The sequence below is a fragment of the Pristiophorus japonicus genome, chromosome 1, assembly GCF_044704955.1.
Source record: "Pristiophorus japonicus isolate sPriJap1 chromosome 1, sPriJap1.hap1, whole genome shotgun sequence".
Taxonomy (NCBI): Eukaryota; Metazoa; Chordata; class Chondrichthyes; family Pristiophoridae; genus Pristiophorus; species Pristiophorus japonicus.
In genome coordinates, this window is record NC_091977.1 from 168,556,602 (window position 1) to 168,581,666 (window position 25,065).

Consider the following 25,065-nt stretch of genomic DNA (forward strand, 5'->3'; position numbering starts at 1 on the left):
GGCCTCTGAATTACTAGTCCAGCAACATAACCACTATGCTACAATTCCTGGTTATGTAGGGGCAACAACTAAGTAGGGTGCTCCAGACTTGGTGTTTCTAATTTGCACAAATAACCTGGATACAGAAACTCTATGCAACATAGTCAAGTTTGCTGATTATGCCAAACTATTTGGGGCAGTGGAAGAGGAAGCTCAAATTGCAGAATGATTCGGACAAAATATGTAACTGTACAGAACAATGTCAGATGAAGTATAGTCCCCACCACATAACGTTCCCACTTATCCTGGACAGCTGCCTATATCGGGCAAATGGCGCTGACCATTTGCCATTACTATAGGTGTAAGTCAGAAAGACTTCACTTAAACTAAATTAAGAGGGCTAGCTATTTCAGACACTGCAATCTGTTTAATTTCTCTGTTCCTCGATCCATGGTTTAAAAGAATCCTGCTCCTAATTTTCTAAGTTGCAATGTCAGCTTTGCGAAGGCTATGTAAACAAACTATTCTGCTCTGGACAGAAGGCGGTCTGCAGTTTGGTTTGTTTGAAAAATTTAATTTATTTTATTAAAATTTTCCTTTGGTTAATTTCCCTGCATTCTGGTTAACTATTTCCCCTTTCAAACTTGTTCTCTGCACATTTTTTTTACTTTTAAATTAGCCAAACTCTCCTGTTGGGGCTGTTATTCCACTTCCTAGCATCCGACCAACTTCGTTCTAGTAATGGAAACAAAAAGGAGACAAAAGCAAGAGACAAAGGAGATGAGTAAAAGTGGAGGGCAGAGAAACCCAAGGCAAAAAACAAAAAGGCCCACTGAATAAAAAGGGGCTGCAGGAGGGGCCAAAACTAAAAATCATGGTTTAAAAACTAGTATTAAAACACTACCTAAACTCGAGCACCATTCGAAATAAAGTAAATGAGTTGACGGCACAAATCATTACAAATGGGTATGATTTGGTGGCCATTACAGAAACGTGGTTGCAGGGTGGCCAAGACTGGGAATTAAACATACAGGGGTATCTGACAATTCGGAAAGATAGACAAGAGGGGAAAGGAGGTGGGGTAGCTCTGTTAATAAAGGATGATATCAGGGCAGTTGTGAGAGATGATATTGGCTCTAATGAACAAAATGTTGAATCATTGTGGGTAGAGATTAGAGATAGTAAGGGGAAAAAGTCACTGGTGGGCGTAGTTTATAGGCCTTCAAATAATAACTTCACGGTGGGGCGGGCAATAATCAAGGAAATAATGGAGGCATGTGGAAAAGGAACGGCAGTAATCATGGGGGATTTTAACCTACATATCAATTGGTCAAATCAAATCGCATGGGGTAGCCTGGAGAAGGAATTCATAGAATGCATACGGGATTGTTCCTTAGAACAGTATGTTACAGAACCTACAAGGGAGCAAGCTATCTTAGATCTGGTCCTGTGTAATGAGACAGGAATAATAAACGATCTCCTAGTAAAAGATCCTCTCGGAATAAGTGATCACAGTATGGTTGAATTTGTAATACAGATTGAGGGTGAGGAAGTAGTGTCTCAAATGAGCGTACTATGCTTAAACAAAGGGGACTACAGTGGGATGAGGGCAGAGTTGGCTAAAGTAGACTGGAAACACAGACTAAACGGTGGCACAATTGAGGAACAATGGAGGACTTTTAAGGAGCTCTTTCATAGTGCTCAACAAAAATATATTCCAGTGAAAAAGAAGGGCGGTAAAAGAAGGGATAACCAGCCGTGGATAACCAAGGAAATAAAGGAGAGTATCAAATCAAAGACCAATGCGGTTAAGGTGGCCAAGGTTGGTGGGAAACTAGAAGATTGGGAAAATTTTAAACAACAGAAAAGAATGACTAAGAAAGCAATAAAGAAAGGAAAGATAGATTACGAAGGTAAACTTGCGCAAAACATAAAACCGATAGTAAAAGCTTTTACAGATATATAAAATGGAAGAGTGACTAAAGTAAATGTTGGTCCCTTAGAAGATGAGAAGGGGGATTTAATAATGGGAAATGTGGAAATGGCTGAGACCTTAAACAATTATTTTGCTTCGGTCTTCACAGTGGAAGACACAGAAACCATGCCAAAAATTGCTGGTCACAGGAATGTGGGAAGGAAGGACCTTGAGACAATCACTATCACTAGGGGGTAGTGCTGGACAGGCTAATGGGACTCAAGGTAGACAAGTCCCCTGGTCCTGATGAAATGCATCCCAGGGTATTAAAAGAGATGGCGGAAGTTATAGCAGATGCATTCGTTATAATCTACCAAAATTCTCTGGACTCTGGGGAGGTACCAGCGGATTGGAAAGCAGCTAATGTAACGCCTCTGTTTTATAAAAAAAAAGGGGGCAGACAAAAGGCAGGTAACTATAGGCCGGTTAGTTTAACATCTGTAGTGGGGGAAATGCTTGAAGCTATCATTAAGGAAGAAATAGCGGGACATCTGGATAGGAATAGTGCAATCAAGCAGACGCAACATGGATTCATGAAGGGAAATCATGTTTAACTAATTTACTGGAATTCTTTGAGGATATAACGAGCATGGTGGATAGAGGTGTGCCGATGGATGTGGTGTATTTAGATTTCCAAAAGGCATTCGATAAGGTGCCACACAAAAGGTTATTGCAGAAGATAAAGGTACGCGGAGTCAGAGGAAATGTATTAGCATGGATAGAGAATTGGCTGGCTAACAGAAAGCAGACAGTCGGGATAAATGGGTCCTTTTCGGGTTGGAAATTGGTGGTTAGTGGTGTACCACAGGGATCGGTGCTGGGACCACAACTGTTTACAATATACATAAATGACCTGGAAGAGGGGAAAGAGTGTAGTGTAACAAAATTTACAGATGACACAAAGATGAGTGGGAAAGCGGGTTGTGTAGAGGACACAAAGGCTGCAAAGAGATTTAGATAGGTTAAGCGAATGGGCTAAGGTTTGGCAGATGGAATACAATGTCGGAAAGTGTGAGGCCATCCATCTTGGGGGGGGGGGGGGGCGGGGGGGAGGAAATAGTAAAAGGGAATATCATTTGAATGGGGAGAAATTACAACATGCTGTGGTGCAGAGGGACCTGGGGGTCTCTTGTGCATGAATCCCAAAAAGTTAGTTTGCAGGTAATCAGGAAGGCGAATGGAATGTTGGCCTTCATTGCGAGGGATGGAGTACAAAAGCAGGGAGGTCCTGCTGCAACTGTATAGGGTATTGGTGAGGCCGCACCTGGAGTACTGAGTGCAGTTTTGGTCACCTTACTTAAGGAAGGGTATACTAGCTTTGGAGGGGGTACAGAGACGATTCACTAGGCCGATTCCGGAGATTAGGGGGTTACCTTATGATGATAGATTGAGTAGACTGGGTCTTTACTTGTTGGAGTTCAGAAGGATGAGGGGTGATCTTATAGAAACATTTAAAATCATGAAGGGGATAGACAAGATAGAGGCAGAGAGGTTGTTTCCACTGGTCGGAGAGACTCGAACTGGGGGGCACAGCCTCAAAATACGGGGGAACCAATTTAAAACCGAGTTGAGAAGGAATTTCTTCTCCCAGAGCGTTGTGAATCTGTGGAATTCTCTGCCCAAGAAAGCAGTTGAGGCTAGCTCATTGAATGTATTCAAGTCACAGATAGATTTTTAACCAATAAGGGAATTGAGGGTTACGGGGAGCAGGCGGGTAAGTGGAGCTGAGTCCACGGCCAGATCAGCCATGATCTTGTTGAATGGCGGAGCAGGCTCGAGGGGCTAGATGGCCTACTCCTGTTCCTAATTCTTCTGTTCTTATGTGCCGTGTTTCCACCAGCTCCAAGATCTAAACCCTTCAGGTACAGTATGCGAGAACCCTGGCTCCTACACTCTCGCACATGATTTACATTTGCACCACAGTATATAAATTAAGATAAAGCAGCCACCAAGGGATTCTGCCAAAACTAGTTTTTAAAGAAAAAAGTATAGTTCTGTTTTTAAGTTTACAGGTTATACTCCCACCATTTATAGCGGCCAAATCTCATTAACACCAACACTCCTGCTATAAGCGGTGAGGACTATATTGTGATGGAAAAATAGACAACACATATACTCCTATGAAAGGTGTTGAAATATCCACAAATGAAATTGAAAGATACTTTTACAGTCTTAGTTTTGAAACTAAACCTGTCAAACCAATGCAGAGCTGCAAACCAAGCTATTAGAATGTTGATCTACATAGTTAAAACAGTACAATACAAGTCAGAAGAGATAGTGATCAAACTGCATAGTGCTTTGGTCAGACCACACCATGAATACTGCATTCAGTTCTGGTTGTCCAGAATTGAGACACTTTCAGATGCTGAAGGTCGTCCAGAGAAGATCCATGAAGCTGATCCCCAGAGTCAGGTCTGCATTATGAGGAAAGGCGGGAAAGTGAAGTTGATGTAGAAGTTCTGCCATGATATTGAATGGCAAAGCAGGCTTGAGGGGCTGTATGACTTGCTCCTGTTCCTATTACTACCAATGCAGCTCTTCTAAATGTATATTGTAAATAGATATTAAAAAGTAAATATTAGCACAGTAACATCTATATAACCACTCAAGAAAAAATAAGGCTGAATATGGGATCCCTCTTTACTACCTCCTCCTTTGGCCCATACAGACTGTCCCATGCTTCTGTCATGTTCTGTTGAGCTGGAAGCTACAAATATTGCAACAGTGATCTGGTAACAATTTGCCTCTTCATTTAGGTAGTTGTCTCCTTTCCATCTCCTCACAACCGTACAGCTTAGATCAGCAACTCGAGTATGAGGAGTGAACTGTAACCATTTAAATTGCATTAGAACAACCATGTTCTAATGCATCATCTTGGCAGTATCATTCTTCAGTTGGATAGCAAAGATTCTTCAAAAAACAGTGGAGCCATCTAGAGTCAAATTGATTGTTTTTAAACCTTGCTTGTTGCCTCCTTTAAATCATTACTGAAAAGCAAGCCTTTTGTATTGTAGCAAAGAAAACAAAAAGGAATACATTTATGATGCATAATATTAGTATTCCCACGTTTTTGTTCAACAGCAAATACGCAGGCATCATGTCGCACGAGCAGAGACAAAGCTACAAAGATGACTTTAATGCAGAGTATGGTGAATACCGGAACCTGCATGCCAGATTAGAGAGGGTAACGAAGCGATTTTTGCAGCTGGATGCAGAGCGGAAGCGTCTTTCTCCTGACACTGATGAGTATAAGGTATTGGCACAAACACATCCAGCTGTTCAATGTGAAGACAAAAATATGAGTCAGTTCACAGAACCTATCCATGTTGTTTGAATTTACCTTCATGTGTAAAGTCAAAGAGGCTATGCTCCAAGTTAGTCTTATTCCTGTTCAAGTCTTGCTGCTGGGAGTATAGCCTTACTGAATGTATCCTATTGTGTATTTGTTTCTTGTAGGGTTCCATGTTTTACTTGCATATTTCACCAAGCAGCATCATTTGTGGCATTTAGGGGTCGGCAAGGAGTTCACCCAAACATTTGCAGATTCTTGCTCCTCCTCCTAGTGGTGTGGTGGACTCAAATGTGTTATAGGGGAGATAGTATACTCATTGTGAGCATGAAACACTAAACTGGTTCACAGTTACAAATGAGTATATAGCAGAAGGTAGCTGCAACTCCCATAGCATGATTTTAACTCTCAGCTGAAGAGACGAAACGTTTAAGACTTAAAAAAAAAAAAAAAAAATTATTTCCTGTTCTGTTGGTCATCTGACATTGGTTGGTAACCCCACTGAGGAGCAATGGAAGTGACTTGAGCATCTGTCTACACTTTTATAAAAAATCTACCAAGAGCGTAAAAATAGCCCTGGTGCATGTCACCATAAGGTTTTGATTTTGGTCTTTCTCGGCAAATATTGGCATTCTGCTGATTGCCTTTCATAATAGCACAGATAGGATGTAGTAATTCATGGGAACAAACCTATACTGCTACCCACCACAATGTATTTGAGTTTCTGTTAGAAAGCAAAGTTTGCAGTACTGAGTTACACTGCAGAGTACAAGAAACCAATTTGATCCCTCATTCTGCACCTTGAAGTTGTGGGTTGGTGCTCAAACCAAGCAGCTTTATTTGATGGTGGGAATTCGAAGACATGTAGTTGTCGGGCAGCTTTTGCGCAGTTTATAGCTGGGATCATTGCTTCTTATCCATGACCTAGATCATGAAGTGGAGAATGTAATCTGCATATGTATTCCTACAATAAATATTCAAATGGTCAATAAAATCATTTAGGGACTGGAAGAGTAAATAGTCTCCAACTATTCACCAGCTGCATTGAAATTTTAGATACATTTCCAGTCTTGTGACAGTTTATTCTAGATGTAATCATGTGATAAAGATGACTCTGCTTTAGGTAGTATGACCAGTCTTAAGTTGGACTATCCATCTACTTCCAATAAAAAAAAATCAACCAACCTTTTTGTACGCTAACATTTAGTAATGTATGGATGTGGTAATTTCATTTGGAATTGGCTGATAGAATCATAGAAATCTACAGCACAGAAGGAGGCCATTAGGCCCATCATGTCCATGCCGGCTGACAGAGCTATCCAACCTAATTCCACTTTCCAGCTCTTGATGTGGAGCCTTGTAGGTTACGGCAATTCAAGTGCATATCCAAGTACTTTTTAAATGCTATGAGGGTTTCTGCCTCTACCACCCTTTCAGGCAGTGAGTTCCAGACCCCCACCACCTCTGGGTGAAAAAATGTCTTCGAGCCCCCTCGCCGCCTCCATTCCAAAGAAAACAAACCCAACCTATTAAATCTTTCCTCATAGCTAAAATTCTTCAGTCCAGGTAACATCCTCTTAAATCTACCCTCTAGTGCAATCACATCTTTCCTGTAATGTGGTAACCAGATCTGCACGCAGTACTCTAGCTGTGACCTAAATCGTGTTTTATACAATTCAAGCATAACCTCCCTGCTCTTCTATAACTCGACTAATAAAAACAAGTATCCCAAATGCCGCCTTAACTACCTTATCTACCTGTCCTACTCAACGTCCCTCTGTTCCTCTACACGTCAGTGTCCTACCATTTAATGTGTATTCCCTTGCCTTGTTGGCCCTCCCCAATTGCATTACATCACACTTCTCTGGATTGAATTCCATTTGCCACTGTTCTGCCCACCTGACCAGTCCATTGATATCACCTTGCAGTCTACAACTTTCTTCCGTATTATCAACCACATGGCCAATTTTTGTATCATCTGCAAACTTCTTAATCATACCCCCTACATTCAAGTCCAAATCATTGATGTATACCACAAAAAGCAAGGGACCTAGTACTGAGCCCTGCAGAACCCCACCGGAAACAGCCTTCCAATCACAAACACCCATCGACCAATTACCCTTTGCTTCCTGCCTTTGAGTCAATTTTGGATCCCATGGGCGCTTACTTTTGTGACCAGTCTGCCATGTGGGACCTTACCAAAAGCCTTGCTAAAATCCATATACACTACATCAAACGCACTACCCTCATCGACCCTCCTCGTTACCACCTCAAAAAAAAATTCAGTCAAGTTAATCAGACATGATGACCTTCCCTTAACAAATCCATGCTAACTATACTTGATTGATGCGTGTCTTTTTAAATTAAGATTTATCCTGTCCCTCCGAATTTTTCCCACCACCGTGGTTAGGCTGACTAGCCTGTAATTACTCGGTTTATCCTTTTTTCCCTTGTTAAACAGTACATCAGCAGTCCTCTAGTCCTTCGGCACCATACCTTTAGCCAGAGCGGATTGGAAATTAATGGTCAGAGCCTCTATTTCCCCTCTTGCTTCTCAACAATCTGGGATACATTTCATCCGGGCCTGGGGATTTATCCATTTTCAAGCATACTAAACTCCTTGATACTTCCTTGCTCACTACTTTGATTTCATTTAATATATCTCTCTAATTACAATGTCTGCATTGCCCCTCTTTTTTTTTGTGAAAACAGATGCAAAGTATTCATTAAGAACCATACTCGCGTCCTCTGCCTCCACACACAAGTTACCATTATGGTTTCTAATGGGCCCTGCTCTTTTTTAGTTATCCTCTTGCTCTTAATGAATTTATAAAACATCTTTGGGTTTTCCTTAATTTTACTTGCCAATATTTTTTCATGCCCCTTCTCTCTTTTCCTCATTTTCTTTTTAATTCCCCCCCCCCCCAGCATGCGCTTTCTATATTCTTCTAGGGTTGCTGCACTTATTAAGCCCTCGGTACCTGTCAAGCCTCCCTTTTTTCCTTTATCGTACCCTATATGCTCCTTGACATGCAGTGGGCTCTAGATTTGTTAGTCCCACCCTTTTTCTTTAAGGGAACTTAGTTGTTCTGAACCCTCACTATCTCCTCCTTGAATGCTTCCCAATGTTCTGACACGGACACCTTCAAGTAGCTGTTTTCAGTCCACTTTGGCTAAATCATCTCTCCACTTAGTAAAAGTGGCGTTTCCCCAATTGAGAACTTATATTCCTGTCCATCTTTGTCCTTTTCCATAACTACCCTAAATCTAATTGAATTATGATCACCACCACCAAAATGCTCTCCCACTGAATTCCCTTCCATCTGCCAAGCTTCATTCCCTAAAACTAAGTCCAGAACCGCGCCCTCTTGGGCTTGCTACGTACTGGCTTAAAAAAAAAAGTTTTCCTGGGTGCATTTTAAGAATTCTGCTCCATGTTGAAAAATATGCCAGTTTAAGGCTATCTCTGTTCACTTTAATAATCAGAATCAACTGTAAACCAATCTGATGGATATATTGTGTTTAACCAGAGTTTAAGACACCATATAAAACATTGTTACATAGCAAAAACATACAACTGTAACAGATGGTTAATGCCCATCGCGATCGGACAAACGGCTGGCGCACATGAGCAGTTCTTTGGCATGCAGTCTCTTTTTCTGTCTAGAGCTTCCTTTGGTAAAGCATGGGATCAGTGTTCGACCAGCTCGACTTCTGTTTTGCTCTCCCCTCACACCATTTGTGACTACAATCTGAGTATTACTTTTATTCACTTTTTAGGGGTGGATCTGATCCTGGATATTGATGAGACCTTTTGATCTATAGAGGTTCCCCATAAAACTTAATATTCAATAAGATTTCTCGTTCTTTGTCTCGATTCGTGTTTCAAGAACCCGCCTTAAAGATGTCTTACGATTTTGGCCACGTCACTTTGTTTATACTAATCCAGAGTTTCTTCCTGTGGAAATCTCTCCTCTCCTCTCCTCTCGTCTCCTTTTGATCCCATGAAGCCAAACCAGAAAACTGCTTTCCCCAGAGCCGTTATCTCTGTTACGACGTAGCAACATGTTTATGTTAACTCTTACAAACTTCCTTTGATTCTAAGCCTTTTCTATACAAATTGTTTTAAAAATACATAAGTAAACTGAAGCTTTAACTTGAAAACCACAGATCATGGTTGTCATAGTGTAAAATACTATAACATCTCAGCAGGATACCAAGACATTAGTATTTCTGAGCATCTACTACTAGTATAGGAGACCTCTCATCTCCAAGTTCTAAACAACGATTTAAAACACAGCACATGTATCAGTTTTATACATTTTTAGGCATCCCTGATTTATAACATCCCTCTAAACCTTTCACACTAATTCTATCCCAGTTAATATTGGGGTCGTTGAAATCCCCTACTATTGCTGCCCTATTGTCTTTGCACTTCTCAGAAATTTGCCTACATATTTGCTCTTCTATCTCCCTCTGACTGGGGGTCTGTAGTTCATGCCCAGCAGTGTGATTGCCCCTTTTCTGTTCCGTTCAACCCATATAGCCTCATTTGCTAATCCTTCGAACATATCATATCACCCCTCATAGTTGTAATTGTTTCTTTAATCAATGCTGTGACCCCACCTTTTTTATCCCCCCCTCTATCTCATCTGAAAACCCAAAACCAGGAATGTTGAGTTGGCCTTTTAAGCCATATCTCAGTAATAGCTATATCATATTCTCACTTGTCAATCTGTGCCCTCAGCTCATCTGCCTTATTCCCTCGACTCCTTGCATTGAAGTACATACCATTTAGCACTGCCAACTGCTGTGTTGTCTATTTTCTAGCCTTTGTTTCTTCTGTCTTCCAAACTCGCTTACTAATTTTCTGCATTCCATTTTCAGCTTTGCTTTAAACTCTCCCTAATAGCACTAGCAACCACCCCCTGTGAGGATATTGGTCCTTACCTTGTTGAGGTGCAACCTGTCTGGCTTGTACAGTTTCTCCCCCCCCCCCCCCCCCCCCCCCCTCAAAATGACACCTGGAATCTAAAGCCTTCCCTCCTACACCATCTCTCCAGCCACGCATTCATCTGTGCTCTACTATTTCTGTACTCACTAGTGCGTGGCACAGGGAGTAATCTGGAGATTACTACCTTTTGAGGTCCTGCTTTTTAATCTCTTACCTAAAATATGCCTGCAGGACCCCCTCCCTCTTTTTCTACCTATGTCATTGATACTGATATAGCCCATGACCTCTGCTGTTCATCCCCCCCCCCCCCCCCCCCCCCCCCACCCCCCTCAATGTCCTGCAGCTGTTAAGTGACATCCTTGACCATGGCACCCGGGTTAGCAACATACCATCCTGGAGTCATGTCTGCAACTGCAGAAACGCCTGTATGTTCCCTTAACTATCGAATCCCCTACCAGTATTGCTCTTCCACTCTTCCTCCCCATCACCTCCACCTCCACCACTTCCTGTGCTGCTGAAACTACCCATGGTGCTGTGGACATGACTCTAGCTGCACTCCCCAGTGGAACCATCGCCCTCACCAGTATCCAGGACTGAAAACCGGTTAGCGAGCGAGTTGCGCTTGGGGACTCCTGCCTGGTCCTCCTTGTCTGTCTGGCGGTCATCCATTCCCTCTCTGCCTGCACACTCTTAAGCTGCAGAGTGACCACGTCCTGAAACGTGCTATCCACAAAGTTCTCAGCCTTGCGGATACACTGCAGTGATGTCAGCTGCCGCTCAAGCTCTGAAACCTGGAGCTTGAGCTGCTCCTGCTGGCGACACTTTCTGCACATGTGATCCAAGCCATGAAACATCCAGGAGTTCCCACATGGTACAGGATGTGCATTCCACGGGACTGAGTTGCCCTGCCATGCCTCTATTTAATAGACTATGAACTTGCTTAGCAAAAAGAAACTTAAAACTTAAAAAAAAAACACTCCAGCTTACTCACCAATCAAAAACACTAGATTCTAAATTTTTTTTCAAAAACACACACATCCCCCTCCATCTCAAAGCATATTGAACATCCCAGTCAGTATATCTAGTAGTATTGTATCAAGTGATTTTGATAAATTTTACATTGAATACATCATGAAAACAACTTGTCACTTTAGTGCATGTTATCATCATCATTGGCAGTCCCTTGGAATCAAGGAAGACTTGCTTCCACTCCTCTAAAAATGCGTCCTTAGGTGGCTGAGCAGTACAATACAAGAGCCACAGTCCCTGTCGCAGGTGGGATAGACAGTCGTTGAGGGAAAGGGTGGGTGGGACAAGTTTGCCGCATGCTCTTTCCGCTGCCTGCGCTTGATTTCTGCATGCTCTCGGCAACTAAACTCGAGGTGCTCAGCGCCCTCCCGGATGCTCTTCCTCCACTTAGGGCGGTCTTTAGCCAGGGACTCCCAGGTGTCAGGGGATGTTGCGCTTTATCAGGGAGGCTTTGAGGGTGTCCTTCTAACGTTTCCTCTGCCCACCTTTGGTTCGTTTGCCGAGTTCCGAGTAAAGCACTTGCTTTGGGAATCTCGTGTCTGGCATGTGAACTATGTGGCCTGCCCAGCGGAGCTGATCAAGTGTGGTCAGTGCTTTGAGGCTGGGGATGTTGGCCTGGTCGAAAATGTTAACATTGGTGCCAGGGGATTTGCAGGATCATGCGGAGACATTGTTGGTATTACTCCAGCGACTTGGTGTCTACTGTACATGGTCCATGTCTCTGAGCCATACCGGAGGGTGGGTATTACTATATCCCTGTAGACCATGAGCTTGGCAGCAGATTTGAGGGCCTGGTCTTAGAACCTTCTTTTTCTCAAGCGGCCGAAGGCTGTTCTGGCGCACTGGAGGCGGTGTTGAATCTTGTCAATGTCTGCTCTTGTTAAGAGGCCCCCGAGGCATGGAAAATGGTCCACTGCTAAGATGGCAATTCTGCGACTTCAGTGAGGAAACATTCATTTATTTATTTATGGCTGCCTACTTTATCCCTGCTATATTTTTGTCAATCCAATCAAGTAGACCTGAAAAAACAATCCCTGATTTGACATTGCTTCCATCTAAATTCCAAGATGATATATTTTCTCAAAGTTTTATGGCTATTCTATTTCACTTGTTTTAATTTCTGATCCCCACTGAAATGGTTAACTGGTACCAAGGTTACTAAATTACAGGTCAGATATTTAGAGCTTGCTATACTATAGTTAAATGTTTTTGTGTGCATCCTTCTGGTAATTTATGTGCATTGATTTGCAAGTCCGAGTGCTTTAGAAAATGCCTATCCATTGTTATTTATGCACTTTCTATTATGTTGAACAATGAGGCATTAAAACTTGGAGAAAAGTACTGTGTAATGTCTTTAACCCTGACATCATTTTGGCTCATGTAACAGATCACCACTTGTTTGCAGATTATCGATGAGGAAGTTTTGCAAGAGTACTGGAAAATTACAAAGGTTAGTAATTAGTTTTGAAATGGTGCAGTCTCTTCACATGGAATCCCATTTATTTTCTCTCCCAGTTTGTATTCGATTGGAGTTAAAATGCAGTGCCATGTTCTGTTCAATTTTGTCCTCGATATTTTTTCAAACTTTTCATATGAATTAGTTTGTACTTAAGTCAGCTTGCTCCTTGGTAGTCTGCATGGAGTCAAAGTTGTGGGTTTAAGCCCCACTCCAGATTTGAACACCAAATACAGGATGGCACACCCGTACAGTGCAGAGGATCTAAGTGATCAAAGATGCTTATCATTGAGCACTCGTACCCACCCCTTTAAGTGTTTTTCTCCTGTCCTGTACCATAACGACCTTCTCATGGAGAGGAGAGGAGAGGAACTAGTGGCCCTCGGCAAGAAATTACAAATGGCAAATTGCTGCACATGGACAGGTATTTGGATGTGTAGTTTCTTAATTATGGATGCAGTGCTATAGAAAATATCCTGCAATATAAATGGTGATTTTTGAAAGCACAAAATGGCTCCCAAATGTAATTACACCACAAGAAGTCTGCTTCTTGGTGACTGTGTGCAGATTTTGATTGCTGTGAGCAGTGAATATTGCTGGGTAAGCTAAACTGTAAGATCTATAACTCGGGTGAAAAATTGAAGTACCAAAAATACTATAACTTGCAACAGTTGTATTTTGTTTGTTCTTATTACTTTTCTCGTTTCCACAATGGTCTTGGACTTCAAAACGATTACTATCTGATCAATAACAGTAACAATTGTTTAAAAGATTGAAAACAAAACAAAATCAAACCTTTTCATGTAAATAAAGGAAAATGACACCCTGTAATGACAATTTATTGGATTTTAAAAAAAAATCACTGGCCAAAAATAAAAAAAAGTAGAAAATCCCCCCTATAATATATACATAAATTTCCAATAAGTTTCTAATGCTAACTATAGAACTGTTTGTTTGAAAACATATGGAATAACTATTGATTAAGGAATGTTTGAGTGAGCAAAGTATTTTGTTTTAAGTTTTTATTGTGGGCAAGAGTAGTCATCATCATAGGCAGTCCCTTGGAATCGAGGAAGACTTGCTTCCGTTCCTGAAGTGAGCCCTTTGGTGGCTGAACAGTCCAATATGAGAGCCATGGACTCTCACAGGTGGGACAGATAGTCATTGAAGGAAGGGGTGGGTGGGAGGGACTGGTTCGCCGCAGGCTCTTTCCGCTGCCTGCGCTTGATTTCTGCATGCTCTCGGCATTGAGACTTGAGGTGCTCGGCGTCCTCTCTGATGCACTGCCTCCACTTAAGGTGGTCTTGGTTCAGGGACTCCTAAGTGTCAGTGGGGATGTTGCACTTTATCAGGGAGGCTTTGAGGGTGTCCTTGTAGTGTTTCCGCTACCCACCTTTGGTTTGTTTGCCATGAAGGAGCTCCGAGTAGAGCACTTGCTTTGGGAGTCTCGTGTCTGGCATGTGGACTATGTGGCCTGCCCAGCGGAGCTGATCAAGTGTGGTCAGTGCTTCAATGCTGGGGATGTTAGCCTGAGTGAGGACGCTGATGTTGGTGCGCCTGTCCTCCCAGGGGATTTGTAGAATCTTGTGGAGACATCTTTGGTGATATTTCTCCAGCAACTTGAAGTGTCTACTATACATGGTCCATGCCTCTGAGCCATACAGGAGGGCAGGTATTACTACAGCCCTGTAGACCATGAGCTTGGTGGCAGTTTGGAGGGCCTGGTCTTCAAACACACTCTTCCTCAAGCGACCGAAGGCTGCACTGGAGGCGGTGTTGGATCTTGTCGTCTATGCCTGCTCTTGTTGCTAGGAGGCTCCCGAGATATGTGAAGTGCTCCACGGTGTCCAGGGCCGTGCCGTGGATCGTGATGACTGGGGGACAGGCAGTGGAGGACCTTTGTCTTACGGATGTTTAGCGTAAGGCCCATGCTTTCATACGCCTCAGTAAATACGTCGACTATGTCCCGGCGTGCGGCCTCTATGCGCAGACGCAGGTGTCGTCCGTGTACTGTAGTTTGACGACACAGGTTGGGGTGGTCTTGGATCTGGCCTGGAGACGGCGAAGGTTGAACGGGTTCCCACTGGTTCTGTAGTTTAGTTCCACTCCAGCGGTGAGCTTGTTGACTGTGAGGTGGAGCATGGCGGCGAGAAAGATTGAGAAGAGGGTTGGGGCGATGACGCAGCCCTGTTTGACCCCGGTCTGGACTTGAATTGGGTCTGTGATGGATTCGTTGGTAAGGATCACGGCCTGCATGTCGTCGTGGAGTAGGCGGAGGATGGTGACTAACTTTTGGGAGCATCCAAAATGGAGGAGGACACTCCATCGACCTTCGCGGTTGACAGTGTCAAAGGCCTTTGTAAGCTTGAAGGCCATGTATAAGGGCTGGCACTGTTCTCTGCATTTTTCCTGTAACTGTCGCGCTGCAAAAATCATGTCCCTTGTGCCCCGTAGGGGATGATATCCGCACTGTGACTCCGAGAGGAGCTCCTCGGCCACAGGGAGAAGACAGTTGAGGAGGACTCTAGCGAAGATTTTCCCAGTGGCTGATAACATGGAGATTCCTCTAATTGCCGCAGTTAGACTTGTCCCCCTTTTTTAAAGATGGTCACGATTACTGCATCTGAGATCCCTCGGGCATGTTCTCCTCCCTCCAGATGATAGAGATGAAGAGTATTCCTGTCATAAAAGGAGTGTGTTGAGTTGTATCGTTCCTTTCTATGTTTTGATGCAATTCTTTAAAAATGATCGTCTAACCTCCATTGTTATAATATATTTTAATTGTTACAGCATGGCCATATGAAGTGTTTATATATTAAGTATTTGCTGATGGGTAATGCTGTTTATTTTTCAAGCATTCAAATACTTGCATAAAATTCACATTCTACCCTTTGTGCCTACAGAATAGTCCCAATTACCATGAAGAGAAACATAGATGTGAATATCTGCATAACAAACTGGCTCACATTAAGAGACTAATAGCAGATTATGACAAACAACAACTACAATCATGGCATTAGAACTCACTGGACAGTTTGCAATATTGTTCTATGATCAGAAGGAAATGTGTAATAACAAAGCTAATTTATTTTGAATTTTGGAAAACATTATTCTAGGTATGATGTCTGAGATTTGAAAGTTTTCAGCAGTTTCATGATTTGATGATTTGAATTCTGTTACTTCCGTGAAGCACCTATGCTGCGCTCCAGCCTCTGCCATTTCTTACAAATTGGTGCTCTTTGCTTTAGAACCTCCATCTTCCTTTTTACTCTTTTCCATACCAATGTTTTTGTTTATCCAAACTGATCATATTATGCTGAGTACTTGGACTCTCCTGCAGTCTCTGATTTGATTTGTACATTAACAATTGATAGCACTAACAACAAACTCTTAAATAGTTGAATAAACAAAGATATGTGGTGCTTTCTACATTCTGCTAATTTAAACACTTTGCCTTAAGTGGTTGAAGGTTCCTGAGGCAATTTGCACATAGTTTTCAATAAGTATTCATAGAAATGGTAGGTTTAGAGAATGAAAAATATGATGAGCACTACAAACTGCCTATAATTCGTTACACTCTGCTGCAATTTCAAACCATATGCTAAAAATGCAAACAAATTCAGCCCCTATGCCCCTTGCCTTAAGGTGTTTGCTTATGTACACTTAGTATAGTGACCATTAGCTACACATAGCTTTCTTCTATCCTATACAATTGGAAAGCTAACTGTGGCCTACCCAGTATGTGCATGTGGGAGTGTGTGTGTCTGTGTGAATGTATGTATGTGTGCGTGTAAATGTAATGTAATATACATCTTGAGGGGGGAAAAGAGTAAGCTGCTCTCTGTAGCCAAATGCTCAGGACAAAACAACTGATGAGTGTTATTGTAGGTATTTCCTATAAATGTACTACTTCCTCCATGGAAATTAAAGCCTTTCCATTTCAAGTGATTTATCAGCTTTATTAATATGGAAACATTGCTACTGTGCAGAATTTGAAAGAGATCTATAGTTTTGGGGAAATTAAGAAACTAACCTTCATGTAGGAGACTTATTTGTATACTACTTTAAAGTATTTTTGAAAACAAATTATATACAAAGAAGCAGTCACCTGCATGTACTAGTTTATTTAAGATTTGTTCTGCCTGCCTGCCAGGAATATAACTGAAAACAGATGTATTTAATTATAATACTGTGACCATCAAAACAGCACAAAGAAATCATTTGAATTTATAAAGTGTCTCTGTACTTAAACCAGTGCATTGCATTTCAGTTGGTATAATGCCTATTGATATGGTAGTTAATTTATCATGTGGGAACATTAAGTTATTTGTTTGGAAGATGCAAGGTTTTGGATGAATATTAAGACTAATATTTAATCTATGTAATTTTTTGTCTTTTCAAAGTGCTGCCAATTGAAAAGGGAAGCATATTGTTTACAAATGAGTGTTGGAAAGTTTGCCAAATGTTTGGTTGAATCTTTAATAAATTCCTATGTCTCCAGCTTCACTCCAAATTCTGGTATCTTCAGCCGTGCTGTACACCATGAAACTTGCTCTTCCTATCTCAAAGACTAATTTTAAACATTATAGTTTAGATGTCAATGAGGGCGAGTAATGCATTATTAATGGTAGATTTACGGTACTAATCACTGGAATGAGATCCACGAAGGACTATAAACTTGATTCACACTTCACAATCATTTTGTATTGGTGCTTTACCAGTTATTCCCATCTTAATTAAAGTTCTTTATATTATTAATGAAGCCAAGATTGTCTTCCTCAAATACCCCAAATTATTGTTAATGGCATTTGCATTGATAATTTGTGGATCCCTTATCTACAAGAAGCTGTTTTTTGTGGGCTTTTTAAATCGGCATTTCACTTTTTAAGTCATTTAGATTTTTTTAAATCTCCTGACTTGGGATCTGTCCACACTGGTAGATTCTTTGTATCAATGATGTGGTATTGCATTTGACACCAGAAATGTAATTGTTACATAAATTAGATTCCAGTTATGTGTTGCTGTGTCTTAAAAATTCACTCAGTGATATTACTCATTTGTACATCCTTGGGTGCAACAAAATATTAACCTACTGCAACACCATAACTTTTCAAACTTTCTGGAAGGCCTTGAAGCCATCTGATCTAGAATTGAGAATTGTAAAAAATATAAATTGGTTTAATTGTACTTAATCTACAGTAAGACTTTTGGGATTTCCCATGTTCCAGTCACTCTTTGATATATCTGCTTCAAAACCATCCCACTGCACAATTAATATGTACCTGAAAATTAGTTTTGATGTGCATTATTCATTATTAGCAGTGTTCAAGGCTCCTTTAATGTCTGTAAAGCTACTCCGATCCTTGCCAAAAATAAAAACTCAACTTTAATTGACAAACATTCGCAAGTATATGTAATGTACTAGGGATAAGTGCCAAATCACACATGGAGCTCTTTTTCGGTGGGGTGGGGGGAGGCAAGAGAATTTTTGGAGGTGCCTATCACTTAATAGAACAGAAATCTGTACTACTGAGCTGCCTTTTTTGTTGTCACTTTATTTGATAGTAACCTAGTGAGACAAAGTGTGGCCTCACAGTAGGAATGTATTTTAGATCTGTGGTAGGTTTGCTTTAGGAGGGGAAGAGCATGGATTATTGTTGTAGGTTTATCCTGTAACCCAGATCCTTTTCATACTTGAAACTGTGATTTATTTCACCTGTTCCAACAATGCTAAAATGTAAAGTCAAAATCTAATCTATGCTCCTTAGAGTAAGTAAAATTGTTTTGTAAAGCTAAATATCAATCCTAATAGGGAAAGCCGTTTTCATTTTTAGCATAGTCTTAAAATTTTGACTTTGTATTTAGATCCAATTTTGGACCAAAGCCACATTCAAACCTGAAGCCAGAAAGTACTTGAACCCTATTCCTTAGTAATTACACTAAACTTAGACTCCTAGAAACACAGATAATTAACTTTAATAGTTTCACTGCATAAATTCCTGTCGGCAATTAGATTTTTAGTAAACCATTCCAGAGTAGTTATAGCAAATTTTGAAGAAATTGATTTAATTTACAAAACACTTTACACCAAAGCTGCCTACATTTGTTTAAAATGTGTTCTGCGGCACCTGCTGTGTTGCTACTTTGAACAAGAATATAGTAAAAATCTTAATTATTCGCTTTTGTAAGCTTAAAGGGATCAGTGCTTTAATAATGAGCAGTACAATGACATGAAAATTTGTGTACTGTTTTTAATTACTATCTGATCCATGCAATTATTGGAAGGGTCAGTTGTACTGTAAAACTGGTATACTCAAGGCTTTGTTTACGCAAACATTTACTGTTGCAAGTATCTGGTTTATGGCCAAGGTGTTGCATTCATTGAAGATACTGCAATCAGAGGTCCAACTTTAAATGTTTTATATAAAAACTGATTAGTTCTGATCATTACATTTGATTGATGCATTTGTTTTCATATTTTTAAAATAAATCCAATCAAAGTTCTCCATTTAACTGGCAATTGGAAATCATTGTTCCAAAATAAAAGCCCAATTCTGAGTTAAAATTCTTAAAGAAATAGATGACTATTTGTAATCTGTTGAAAACAGTTTAATCTCAGTGGTACTGTGGCAACATATGCAACCTCTAAATAAAAATATTTAATACCCATACTAACTAGAATATTCAGTTGCAGAAAATGCAAATTGATCAGGAAAAAACTTTGCATTTAACAATAGTTTCTCCCCTATTCCAAAATATTGATAGCTACTCCAAAAACTAGTGACACATTAGTCTTGGTATAAATAAGTTAAAATTCTGAGCTGTTAATTCATTTGCTAGCAGCTTCAGGTGTTTTTATTGGATTACGAGTAAAGTGAAATTTCATTCCTTGTAAAACAGTATTTGTTTGAGAAAGTGATATTTTTCTCCATTCTTGTATTGTTGCCCATTAATGCCTGTCTTTTCTATAATCTTGGTATTAATGTGTGCCAGATGGATAGGTTTCTGCCTCAATACCTTTTTTGAAGTCTTCAAATTGCTAATTGAATTGTTTCTTTTCCTCATGTGTCCCTGATGGATGCAGTTAAAGCCAGCAGTTTGAATTGTTGTGGAAAGATATGAAATAGTATTCAACACTACAGATGACAAAGAATGGAAGGAATTAAAACATAACTGGAATGTGTTAGATTCTTAGTCTCTTGTAGCAGTTGTGAGTGTCTTTTGATTTCTGAGTTACACAGTAAATACCATCTAGTTTGGACCATTGAAACTAGAAATGCCGCAGGAGTGTTTTCGCTGATAAGACAACGTAAAATTTGAGCCACAATGCCTCCATTCCACGTGATGTAAGCTGTTTATTTTTTAAAAATTACATTAAAATATCAACTTTGCATATGAGAAGTCTTGTGTTTTATTAAGACTTGTAAATTCTGTAACAATAACTAGTATTTTAATGTGGTGGTCACCTTCATGATCCTCTAACATATTGGTTCATATTTTGAGGGTAGAACATAAAGGAAACACTTCCTCCCCCCTCTTCTGTGCTGCAGTCTCCAGTGTTTTCTTTCTAGGAGAGTGACTTTTTCATGTTGCTGTGAAACCAACCAGCAGTTTGCGCATTTATAGGTTGGACCTTCTAGTTTCTCGAATTGTCTTGTAAAGTAGCCTCTCGTACAGGCCAGCAGAAAAAGTGAAATTGGTTTGATTTAGCATTCCAGTAGAGCTTATTGGGCTGTTCATTCATCTCAACAACTTCCATTTTTACAGCGCTTTGAACATAGTAAAACGACTCCAAGCACTTCAAGGAGTGTTATCAGACAGAATTTGACACTAAAGGACAATATTAGGACAAGTGACCAAAAGCTTGGATCAATGAGATATTTTAAGGAGGGTCTTAAAGAAAAAGGAGAGTTGGAGACTTTTTCAGAGGGAAATACCAGAGCTTGGGGCTTAGATAGCTGAGGACAAAATGGCCAATGTTGCTGCGATGGAAATTAGGGATGCATTAGAGGTAGAGTTCTTGGAGGATTGTAAGGTTGCAAGAGGCTACAGAACTGGGGAGAGACATGGCCATGGAAGGATTTGAACACAAGGATGAGAAATTTAAATTGAGGTATTGCTGGACCTAGTCAGTGTAGGTCAGCGAGTTCTGATTTAATATTTGCATCCTAGGTTGATTCTTTGTGTCTTTAATAAAAAAAAAAATAACTACGGTCTTATTTCTGGGAGGTCTGGATTTTCAACCACAAGTGAACAGAAATGGAAAGACTGCGCACATACTGGAATCATGAAATAAAAACCGCAAATGCTAGGAATGTGCATGTCCACATCAAAAAAAGTAAAAAGACTGGATGTGTTTCACATTGTGATTTTTATGACAGCAAACTATGTCCACCATTTTTCTTATTTTACAAAGGTTCCCAGCATATTGGAAACATTTTACACATGAAATCACTGACTACACTAAAATTGAGATCTTCCTAAATGAAAAATCTTTCCACGTTTAAAAAAATTATGGAACTTTAGTAAGTAAACATAATGGCCCAGAAATCGTGGCCTCTCCAGATCCGTACGGCGTTTTTACGGATCCGGGAAGGCATCGGTAAAGCTGGTTTTCGGCGTGAAATCCAGCTTGACAGATCTCCACTTATCGGGAGTGAGGACATTGCCACGGCAGCGATTGGGCTATTTGTCCACCTCTTGCCCTGCGAATGTCCTTAAAACTCTTGCGTCTGGTGAAAGCAGGCACATAGAAAATAGGTGCAGGAGTAGGCCATTCGGCCCTTAGAGCCTGCACCACCATTTAATAAGACCATGGCTAATCATTCACCTCAGTACCCCTTTCCTGTTTTCTCGACATACCCCTTGATCCCTTTAGCTGTAAGGGCCATAACTAACTCCCTCTTGAATATATCCAATGAACTGGCAACAACTCTGCGGTAGGGAATTCCACAAGTTAACAACTCTGAGTGAAGAAGTTTCTCCTCATCTCCATCCTAAATGGCTTACCCCTTATCCTTAGACTATGTCCCCTGGTTCTGGACTTCCCCAACATCGGGAACATTCTTCCTGCATCTAACCTGTTCAGTCCTGTCAGAATTTTATATGTTTCTATGAGATCCCCTCTCATCCTTCTAAACTCCAGTGAATACAGGCCCAGTCGATCCAGTCTCTCCTCATGTCAGTCCTGCCATCCTGGGAATCAGTCTGGTGAACCTTCGCTGCACTCCCTCAATAACAAGAACGTCCTTCCTCAGATTAGGAGACCAAAACTGTACACAATATTCCAGGTGAGGCCTCACTAAGGCCCTGTACAACTGCAGTAAGACCTCCCTGCTCCTATCCCCTAGCTATGGAGGCGAACATACCATTTGCCTTTACTGCTTGCTGAACCTGCATGCCGACTTTCAATGACTGATATACCATGACACCCAAGTCTCTCCCTTTTCCTAATCTGCCGCCATTCAGATAACCTGCCTTAGTGTTTTTGCCACCGAAGTGGATAACCTCACATTTATCCACATTAAACTGCATCTGCCATGCGTTTGCCTACTCTCCTAACCTGTCCAAGTTACCCTGCAGCCTTTTAGCATCCTCTTCCTCAGCTCACACTGCCACCCAGCTTAATGTCATCTGCAAACTTGGAGATATTACACTCAATTCCCTCATCCAAATCATTAATGTATATTGTAAATAGCTGGGGGCCTAGCACTGAGCTCTGCGGAACCCCACTAGTCACTACCTGCCATTCTGAAAAGGACCCGCTTATCCCGACTCTGCTTCCTGTCTGCCAACCAGTTCTCTATCCACGTCAGTACATTACCCCCAATACCATGTGCTTTCATTTTGCACACCATGAGACTTAATACACTTTTATCTTTTCCATTAACAATATAATTTTTAATGGACTACCCAGGAAGGAAGGGTCCAAAAAAAATCACTTACTTTAAAAAAAATTTTTTCTACATCCAGGTCAAATTTGTTGCATAGCCTACTGTTACCAGCGTAAGAGTTTAAAAACATATTTAAATAAAACTTAAATACATATGTTAAACCCTGCCCACTGGGGTAATTTTATTTTAAACCATAATTAAAAATTTTTTTAAATGGGCAAATTTATTTTCAAACATTTCTATCAACTTTAATTTCTATAATGTATTTGTGAGGTGTTTTTTTTAAATGTTTTATGTAGTGTTTGGGGGTGTTTCTCATTCATAGTAATAGGAGTTTCAAAACTCCTATTACTATTAGAATATACTATACCTGATTGGCTGCCCAGAGTCATGTGACTCCAGCTCCAGGCCTGCACATGTCCTGACGTGCACGCACTGCAACGTGCAGTCAGGAGAGGCCTCCAGTCCGGGATCTCGCGTGGCCGCAGCAGCTTCAAGTAGGTGCACATAATTTTTTTTCTATAATCCATTCGAATGCATGCGGGAAGGAAAAACTGGGATTTCTGGGCCAATAGTTTGTAAGCATACTGGTCGATCTAACCAGAGGATGGTGTCCCTTTTGAGTGTTTCATTTCCTACTATGCAACTCATTGAGTCCCATGTAATGTATAAATATAACATTTGTAGAGCTTGGCAGAATTGAGTTTGCTCTTTGTCAAATGGCCTTTTAGATGATCAATTTTTAACTTGACATTTTACCAAAATCTGCAAGGAAATTTGAAGAACATCCCAGTAACAGTGAAATTTAGGAGAGTTCAGACAATTCTCTTAGCCAACCCAAGAAGCAGAGAATCCCAGGAAAGAGGGCAGTGTGCAGAACTGATACAGTAATTAGTGGACACAAATTGCCATTCTGGATGATAAACCATAAAAAAAACAGCACATTATTTCAGAGAAAATGCCATTGATGTTTTTTCTTTCACTTTTTAAGAGTAGATATTGGATGCTCACAATTAACTGTAGTTGTACCACAAGTCTAACTAATATTGTTTAATAGGCACTAAAGTCAAAAGGTTATCAGTTTCATTAGAGATCACAAACCTGAATTGCCTCTAAAAATACAAATGTCACTCTTGAGCTAGTAGGGCTAGCTGTAAAACAGCTATTCACTGGTGCTAGCTGCATTTTGTTACAAGTTGCAGAGCAGTTGATTAAAGTTGAGATGAGTATTTAACACACCTCATTGCTGATTAAAGATTAACTAGTTCTCCCCTGGATATACAGCACATTGATAAAGTAACTATCCCCGACACTCAAGTTTGGGCATTGGTTTCTCTTTCACACCAACAATGAGTGAACACTTGACAATGCAGTCCTATGATTTATATTTGAGGGAATCTATGAAATGGTGTGTAAAAACAAAGCATCTTCAAACTAAAGTTTCTCTAAGACTTAATACACTTTTGTCTTTTCCATGAACAATATAATTTTTAATGGAATACCCAAGAAGGAAGGGTCCAAAAAAAAAATCACATTTACTTTAAAAACTTTTTTTTCTACATCCGGGTCAAATTTGTTGCTTGTGATAATTTTTGTCACGCGGACAAAGATAACATTGGTGCCAGTCTAGAGGCTGGCTGTGTCATGGTATGTGACCATCATCATCATAGGCAGTCCCTTGAAATTGAGGAAGACTTGCTTCCACTATGAGTTCTCAGGTGACTGTACAGTCTAATACCGGAATTAGTCTGTCGCAGGTGGGACAGAGTGTCGTTGAAGGAAAGGGTGGGTGGGGAGCCTGGTTTGCCGCCCGCTCCTTCCGCTGTCTGCGCTTGGTTTCTGCATGCTGTCGGCGACAAGAGTCGAGGTGCTCTGCACCCTCCCGGATGCTCTTCCTCCATTTAAGGCGGTCTTGGGCTAAGGATTTCCAGGTGCCGGTGGGGATGTTGCACTTTATCAAGGAGGCTTCAAGGGTGTCCTTGAAACATTTACTCTGCCCACCTGGGGCTCGCTTGCCTTGTAGGAGTTCCGAACAGAACGCTTGCTTTGGGAGTCTTGTGTCGGGCATGCGGATGATGTGGCTCGCCCAACGGAGCTGGTCGACTGGTCAGTGCGCCGATGCTGGCGATAAAGGCCTGATCAAGAACACTGACGGTGCGTCTATCCTCCCAGTGGATTTGCAGGATCTTGCAGAGACAGCGCTGCAGTATTTCTCCAGCGCTTTGAGGTATCTACTGTATATGGTCCACGTCTCTGAGAAATTTAGGAGGGCGGGTATCACTACTGCCATTTAGGAGGGCGGGTATCACTACTGCCCTGTAGACCATAAGCTTTGTACCAGATTTGAGATCCTGGTCTTAAAACACTCTTCCTCAGGCGACTGAAGGCTGCACTGGTACACTAGAGGCAGTGTTGGACCTCGTCGTTGATGTCTGCTCTTGCTGATAGTAGGCTCCCAAGGTATGGAAAATGGTCCACGTTGTCCAAGGC

The 25,065-nt window shown here is 41.0% G+C and overlaps 1 protein-coding gene across 3 annotated transcripts in view; it reads left to right on the forward strand.

Moving 5' to 3' along the window:
* ell2 (elongation factor for RNA polymerase II 2) overlaps positions 1-25,065 on the forward strand; it is a 208,711-nt gene that overhangs the window by 156,138 nt on the left and 27,508 nt on the right. The window contains exons 10-12 of one of the 3 annotated variants that reach the window (XM_070884734.1): positions 5,036-5,207; positions 12,614-12,676; positions 15,586-20,075. In XM_070884734.1, the coding sequence (XP_070740835.1) occupies positions 5,036-5,207; positions 12,614-12,676; positions 15,586-15,702 (352 nt within the window). In that variant the 3' untranslated portion in view covers positions 15,703-20,075. Of the gene's footprint in view, positions 1-5,035; positions 5,208-12,613; positions 12,677-15,585; positions 20,076-25,065 lie in introns of those variants that run through there. The other 2 variants (XM_070884744.1, XR_011593816.1) reach the window with 2 other exon arrangements.